Raw genomic sequence first — 7,900 nt, 5'->3', positions numbered from 1 at the left:
TATAAATGATATGTATATGAATTATATAACTAAAATTAAATAACTGTAATTACAGATTTAGGTTAAATAAAGATATCAGTCTTTATTTTTCTTCTTTTTAGGGCAGCAGTAGCTCTAGCAGCAAATCAACCATCCACATCAAAAGCTGCAGGACAGCCCACATTTCAGAAACAAATCAAATAAAAAATAAACAAATACTACTGTTCCAAATATTCTGTATGTTGCTCAAACTATATTGTGTTCAGTATTTAGAGCTGTCTCAGAGACACATTTTAGAGCTGTAACAACAATACCGTGACACCGTGACACCGTGATATTTTTTGCTTAAGGTTATCATACCGTCAAAATCTCATACCGGGTGATGACACAGAAGAACTCATCCACAATATCCACATTGACCGCCACAAATATCCACCGCCCCCTGCCATCAGCTCCCGCGTCTCACACACACACACGAGCGTGACTTTAGCACTAGATTTAGCAACTTTCAGACCCTTTTAGCGGCTTTTTCCCATAGAATATTCATACTGACAAATCTAGCGATAAACCTTAGCTATGGTTCAGTTGGAAGATTTCGCCAGTGCTGTCCCGCAAACTAGAGGTCTGACTTTCCCGGAAAAGTGTCGTCTCTCGCCGTCTGTTCTGTGCAGTGAGCGGCAGAGAAGCAGCGCATTTAGTTGGCTACACCGCAGCCGACTCAATAAATGAGTACAAAACAGCGTTTCCTAGCACCTGTCGCTTACTGATTGTTTGGAATTATAAATATGAGCGTAGTTCGTCTGTTAATATCACATGCACTTTTTTGTTTGTTGTTTTTTTTTAGTTTGTTACTCAGACGCAGGCAGTGCGCTGCATGAGACAAAAAAGTAATATAGCCCAAACAACCGCATAGCCGCAAGATGCATGTTGATTTTATCAGATGATTATAAATGAGAGTGACTCCTGGTTAACATGTATTAAAAGGGGTCGTGTTTAGTCACTATTTAGTGTGGTATTTTTTGACAATATTCACTCATCATGACAGTAAAATAGGGCATTCTAAGTCAATATACTGCAGTATTTCCTCTCAATCAGTAGAAAATATGGTTAACACTCGGTCATGCATGAAAAAAAAATACCGTCTTGTACCGTGAAACCGGTATAATTTTGGAAAATACCGTGATATAAATTTTTGGTCATACCGCCCAGCACTAGGTGGTTTCAGTTTGTTTTCTTCAACAGGACGTTGTGATCCAACAAGATGATGAAATTCGACTGAAGATTGTGGGAACTCGAGTGGATAAGAATGATATTGTAAATCCATGTCACTTTTTTTAAAGACAATTTCAATTTGGATATAATTCTAAAGGTTTTTAATTATTCAATTACTTTTTTTGTTTCTTTTTTTATTAGTTTGCCATTGGATCTCTCATGGATGACTACCTGGGTATGTATTATTTTCTTGTAATGAAAACATCTGTCACAGCTGTGTTTACAGTCACTTGCTGTTTTATAATTTACAATAACTGTTGTATTAAAATATCAAAACAGATTCTTTCAATTCATTTCAATGTTGTTTCCCCCCCAATAACGTATTGTCTATTCTTTGTCTAATTTATGTTGTACTATCCAACTATTGTCTTAAGAGTTTTATTCTCATTCTTCTAGGTCTTGTGAGCTGATTCTTCTGCCAAGAATATAAGACATATGAAACTTGATGCTGTGGTGATGCTAAATAGTTTGTATATACTGTAATTATTTTCCCATTCATTTGAAATTGTCTTTTCCCCCCCCTCTTTTTATTGTTATTTTTATCCCCATGTTAGTAGTATATCCATAGTTTTCCCATGGCAACAGTTCAATTGTGGAAAAGCATCAGGTTAAATGGGAAGAGCATGTAGCTCTACGTGATGGAAAGACTTTGAATTGTTTAATTAAAATATCATCAGTTGGACTCTTCAGATATTGAAAGATCCTGTGAGCAAAAGCAATTCACAAGCATGTTATGGAAAGTCAAAGGTATCATTCATCACATTGCTTTTAGAGTTATTCATCTCTGAGGTCATTTTTAAACACATATTTGTAAATGCCAGCCAGCCTGTACTTGAATATATTTCTCTTTTGTAATACAGCACTCACAAAATGTTGGCCTTGTCTCCGTCTGGTTTTCTTGTTTTAGTTATTGCTTGTTCTGTGATTCTTTTGTAAGAGAGGCGTAATACATAGGACACAGTGAGCATTGCTGATTTTTGCTAATATTTTGATATTGGTACCCCACTCTGAAAACGATATTATTACTGCAACAGCTTTGGCTGGAAAATGTTTGTAATTCAAATGTTCTTTCATGCCAGTGGCACACTGCCTACTGAAATATTTAAAGGAAGAGTTCACCCCAGAAATAATCATTTGAATAATATTTACTCAAAGTTCAAGTGATATTGCTATGCTCTTATTGATTATGAACCAGTAATTAAATCAGCCAAATATGTTTAATAAATGTTTTTTCTATTTTTTTCCCCACCTTAATATTCAAAACCTGTATGACCTTATTCAGTGGAACACACAAAAGCAGATGCTGGACAGAACGGCAGGGACAGTCTGTTATTAGATGATTTTGTATTTTTATAAAAAAGGACTTTACATTTTATTTCAGTGCTTTCTCAGATTGGAATACAATGTGGGATCGAATTTTTATTAAAAAAAAACAAATAAGCTTTATAAACAAAACTTAGAATGACAATATTCTATTCATTCATCCATCCATCTATTCATTCTATTTATTCCAAAATGAGACTTCTACCTGAATATCAAAAACTATCACGATGTTCCCTAAAAATAAAAACACGTTTATTATTAAACAAGATAAAAATGAGTCTATACATTTCACAACAGGTGTTACCAAAAAAGGAACAAGAAAATTACAATTTGCAATAAATTAAAAGAAGTGCACGACGTGTCTTCCTTTTTTAGCTTCTTATGCCATTCAAAAGAGATCCATATAATTTAATTTGGTTTATAAAATGCTTAAAATATTGCTTATCTTTAGTTAATTTTCTCACATGAATCTGATACTTTCCAAACAAAATAAACAAATGTATAAAGAAGAAAAAGCATGTCCAGCTCTCACTTTCAAGTCTTTATTGCTTTTTATTTTTTTATTTTTTTTTACCTGATAAATATTAATTTTATTATTCGGTTGTTGCTTTTTTTATTTTTTATTAATGAAAATAGAACAAATAACAAACAGAGCATAGCATAAGACAATCAGTGCTATACAAAGTGTGACATTAATTAGTAACGGGAACTGAAAATAATGTCATAATATTTTAAACATGTTAATGACTTTTTGTTTTTTAGTCCTTATTGCGTATTATTTCTGCGACAGGCCTGGCCTATACGTCAGCACCGCGCGACCCGTTCCTCCTTTCTCTCGTCCTGAAGATGGCGGCAGGGGTGAGTAAGATGGGAGAAAACCCTTAGACGCCTTATTACAGTACATCTCCATCCACAATCACCCCGTAATCACGCCGATCCTTATATCTTTATGCGTTGTTGTCGAGCCGTATTATTTTATAGCCTCTTTTAAAGCTGGCGTGATGATTATTTTTGCTGTAAATATTCCCCACACGCCTTTATAAGGTGGTTAGAGTGATGACGGACAGAAGCGCAGCGCTGCGCTCCTTTGTGCCACGTTGCCCTTGCGTTCCCGTCCACGCCTTTCACTCCGCTTTAAACATTTAGAGTTTGGCGGAGTGTCATGTTATTTATTTTTAGCTTCACATTAAATATATGAAAGCGAAGCGCATGTATCAGCAGCGCGAGCTGGTATAAAAGCGTAACGTTAGTGAGTTGAGAAGCATTCATTGCGACATTTTTAAACGATTGACATCCAATTCTGAAATCTAGCGTTGATGTCAAATTTGAGGGTATTAAAAGTCTTACTCGGAGGTTTCAAAGCTTAACACCACCAGATGGGTTACAAATAAATGTACTGAAACGTCCAGTGTTAGCTAGCTCTCTATTTGTGTATGCAAACTGTTTATAGTGTGTGAGGTAATTTATTTCAGGGAATTGACTGTCAGCTGTGTCCGCCTGAAGTGCTGTGTAATGCTCTGCGAGTGGTCATAATGAAGGGACAGCTTCGGTTGGCACGGAGTTTGTGTTACAGATGACTGGGTCTGAACGAGCAGCATCAGTTTCAGCAATGTGATCTCAAACCTTGTGTTTCTGCAGACTCTCTACACATACCCAGAGAACTGGAGGGCCTTTAAGGCTCAGATCGCTGCCCAGTACAGTGGGGCTCGTCTGAAGGTTGTGAGCACCTCCCCTGCCTTCACCTTTGGGCAGACGAACCGATCCCCTGCTTTCCTCAGCAACTTTCCCTTGGGCAAGGTCAGTATTCTCATGCCTTTTTTAATGCATGTGTTCTGGATGTAGATGGAATTTATTCATGTTCCTGTCCATTTAGGTTCCTGCTTACCAGGGTGATGATGGCTTCTGTCTGTTTGAGAGCAATGCCATTGCTCACTTCTGTAAGTAAGCGTTATAGGGCCTATCTGTGCTTGGCCACTTCATGAATTTCTTTCGATTGGATAGCGATTTGTTAAAAGGGCTCCATTCGCACTTTCACAGAAATTTTTATCCTCAAAACAAATATAAATCTTTGGTTCTTTTGGTATATGGAAATTCAACAGAGGTGTTGCATTTCATTCATCCTCGGATTTCAAAATCAAAGGCCGCAATAGGTGAGAGAGCGAGCGTGCATTCAGCTGTTTTAATGAAGATGACTGTGTGTTGAGCTTTGGGATGCGATGCTGAACATTGAGTTTTCCTAAACGGATCCTAAATTGCATTGATTTTTTTTTCCTAAAGCAATAGTGAGGAGTAAATTAGGGTGTATAAAGGCAGAAGCTGATGTGAGTTTTCTTGTGTACGCTAATTGAAGAGCATGCATTTGGAACTCCTATACCAGTAATTAAAATAGTTCAATGTCTTTTATTAAAGTGTAAAGATAAAAAGGCAGTCACAATATGCATTCATTGCTGGAAAATGAGCAACATTATAACTGCCGTTTATTAATCACATTAATTTATATTTGCAAAATTTGCCGATAATTGCCTACACGCATGATTTGCAGAAAGCATCCAATGCCTGCCACACATGTTTTCAGAGAGCACATATTATAATAATTTATATGATCCATAAAGAGATATTTGTGTTTTATAGGTGTTGATGCATTTGTACATATTGCATTTGATTTTAATATGACCTGCAGTTTATGAAGAGGGATGCATTCGGAATTTTCTTTTTTTGTGTGTGCATTCGTATGTTTTAATTTTATGAACCGTTGTATGTACAAATTTTAAATGAGGTACCAGGTCTTTTTTTACGATCAGAGGAAATGCCTGATGTGGCCAAGTGTAAATAGGCTCATATATGAACTATTGGAATGCTTTAAAAAACGTTTAGTGTTTTATTACACACAATTATTGCTGTTGTTTCCTCCTGACAGTGAGCAATGATGCCCTTCGTGGCAGCACTCCCCAGGACAGTGCCAAGGTGCTGCAGTGGGTCAGTTTTGCTGACTCTGAGATCATCCCTCCAGCTAGTGCCTGGGTGTTCCCCACCTTGGGTATCATGCAGTTCAACAAACAGGTTAGCTTTGAATATGTTTGTGTAATGGTTTCATCTGTCAGGAATTGAATGGTTTTTGTAAGTCTGCACTCTGTCTTGTTTGTAGGCCACAGAACAGGCTAAGGAAGAGGTGAAACGCGTCCTCGCCATCCTCAATCAGCACTTAAACACTCGCACTTTCCTGGTTGGGGAGAGAGTCAGTCTGGCTGACATCACTGTTGTCTGCTCTCTGCTCTGGCTTTACAAACAGGTGAGTCTGCAGGGTGCCATGAAAACCTGAGCTGTGACCAGGTTGTATTAATTAGGGATGTTGATTCACAAAATAGGCCCATATGTATCTGGGCCCGTATGTATCAAGCCTCTGAGAATTACTCTCAAGAACGCTGCTAAGAATTGACTTAAGTGTAAAAAAACTTCTTGGCTCAAAGCTGCGCTTAAAAGTTAGTTATCAAGCATCTCAGTCGTAATTTAAGCGAAGTGTAGGACTAAATCTTAAGTGTCAGTCTTAGAGTTGATTCACGACACGCCACAAACGGGGATTTTGGATGACGAAATACGCATGGACCAATCACTGAATAGATTTCCTTATTTAAGAATATTCTCCGATAAATTTGCATTGAATGGTTAAATTCCTAATAGGAGTTTACATTCAACACGCATTTGACAATAAAGAATTTTCAAGAGAATACATTATGGTAAGGAAACGAATCGTCATCACAACCTTCAATTTAGGGTTGTGCCGGTAGACGATAGTATCGTGTATCGACGATAGTCAGAGATATTGCCTGTTGCTGATTTCTTTGACGACAGCAAGACGATTATTATTATTATTATCCATCAAAAATATAGGCGCCTATCTTTAGTGATGCAGCGTGGAGAGCTGCTTCAGAAACTTGCCGCAGCGCGGGTGGTGAGTAGCTGGGATCAGCTCCGGTGTCCGTGTCGGAGCCGTCACGCGCCGCAGACGTGTGCAGTGTAAATAAGGGGTAAGAGATTTCTAGATCCAGTGTAGGTAGCTTCACTGATTATAACGGGAGTGTTTTTAAAGAGCATATAATACTCGCGCTAGACTGAAGTCAGTTATGATGTTTTTTGGTAATGTCAATATTCTTTGCTCGTTTCTGTTTGAATAACTGAGGAAATGTAACGGTTTTATTAACTGCTCGTTGTCAAACATTTCAAGAACATTCTTCCTCTCCTGAAAGATTTGCATACGTCTCTGTCTCCTCAGCGCCATCACAAGCCCCAACTGGCAACTCCTAACCACTTGAGAGACCTCTCGAGCGGTCTCAAATAATTGCGAGAGTAAGAGTGATTCTTAGCTTTAAGAAATGTGATAACTTGCTTTTATACTTACGTTTGAGAGTAGGAGTAAATTTAATGAATTCTCAGCACTTAAGACTAAAATGGCACTTTGAGAAGCTTGATAAATACGGCCCCAGATCTCATCTTAGTTCACCTGGAGCCGGTTGCATAAAAGCTTGAGACTAGTTTTAAAAGTTAGTCATCTCTGTCCATAATTTTCTTTAATTTAGTTGCGTTGCATTGCATTGCAGCTGGCCTCTGATATTAGTGATTTTTAATTTTCAGAATATATCTATTGAATATTTAAAGGGAAAGTTCTCCCAAAAAAATTCTGTCAGTACTCACCCTCATGTCGTTCCAAACCTGTAAGACCTTCGTTCATCTTCGGAACACAAATTGAGATATTTTTGATGCATTCCGAGAGCTCTCTGACCCTCCCATAGACAGCAATGTAATTAACACGATCAATGTCCAGAAACGTAGTAAGGACATCGTTAAAATAATCCATGTGACATCGGGTTCAACCGTAATTTTACGAAGCTGCGAGAATACTTTTTTTGCGCAAAGAAAACAAAAATAACGACTTTAGTCAACAATTCGTCTCCTCCGCGTCACCCTATAGCGCCATTTTTGAGAGTATCACATACGTAATCAACGTATGCTGTTCTGTGTCAGCAGCACCGTACGCGGATATGTTGTTTACGCTTTGATCTGAACGTAAACAACTTATCTGTGTACATGCGTTGTTCACGTATGTGATACTCTCCAAAATGGCAGGAGACAAATTGTTGAATAAAGTCGTTATTTTCTTTGCGCACAAAGTATTCTCATAGCTTTGTAAAATTACAGTTGAACCACTGATGTCACATGGACTATTTTAACGATGTCCTTACTACGTTTCTGGATGTTGATCGTGTTAGGATCCTTGCTGTCTATGGGAGGGTCAGAGAGCTCTCAGATTCCATCAAAAATATCTTAATTT

General features: G+C 37.8%; 2 protein-coding genes across 2 annotated transcripts in view; both read left to right on the top strand.

The window, feature by feature from the left end:
• Positions 1-1,930, top strand: part of LOC107664727 (DNA-directed RNA polymerase II subunit RPB7) — a 3,915-nt gene extending 1,985 nt beyond the window's left edge. Inside the window, exons 6-8 of the mRNA XM_016455376.1 lie at positions 1,222-1,293; positions 1,393-1,426; positions 1,648-1,930. Of these exons, the coding sequence (XP_016310862.1) occupies positions 1,222-1,293; positions 1,393-1,426; positions 1,648-1,661 (120 nt within the window). The 3' untranslated portion in view covers positions 1,662-1,930. The remainder of the gene's footprint in view (positions 1-1,221; positions 1,294-1,392; positions 1,427-1,647) is intronic.
• A 1,407-nt stretch (positions 1,931-3,337) lies between these two features.
• The window catches only part of LOC107664774 (elongation factor 1-gamma), a 10,218-nt gene continuing 5,655 nt past the window's right edge, over positions 3,338-7,900 (top strand). Inside the window, exons 1-5 of the mRNA XM_016455431.1 lie at positions 3,338-3,432; positions 4,213-4,371; positions 4,448-4,511; positions 5,492-5,634; positions 5,720-5,863. Of these exons, the coding sequence (XP_016310917.1) occupies positions 3,421-3,432; positions 4,213-4,371; positions 4,448-4,511; positions 5,492-5,634; positions 5,720-5,863 (522 nt within the window). The 5' untranslated portion in view covers positions 3,338-3,420. The remainder of the gene's footprint in view (positions 3,433-4,212; positions 4,372-4,447; positions 4,512-5,491; positions 5,635-5,719; positions 5,864-7,900) is intronic.

The sequence above is a fragment of the Sinocyclocheilus anshuiensis genome, unplaced genomic scaffold (assembly GCF_001515605.1).
Source record: "Sinocyclocheilus anshuiensis isolate Anshui unplaced genomic scaffold, SAMN03320099.WGS_v1.1 scaffold235, whole genome shotgun sequence".
Taxonomy (NCBI): domain Eukaryota; kingdom Metazoa; phylum Chordata; class Actinopteri; order Cypriniformes; family Cyprinidae; genus Sinocyclocheilus; species Sinocyclocheilus anshuiensis.
Note: the sequence above shows the minus strand (reverse complement) of the source record. Positions and strands in the feature narration are given on the sequence as shown.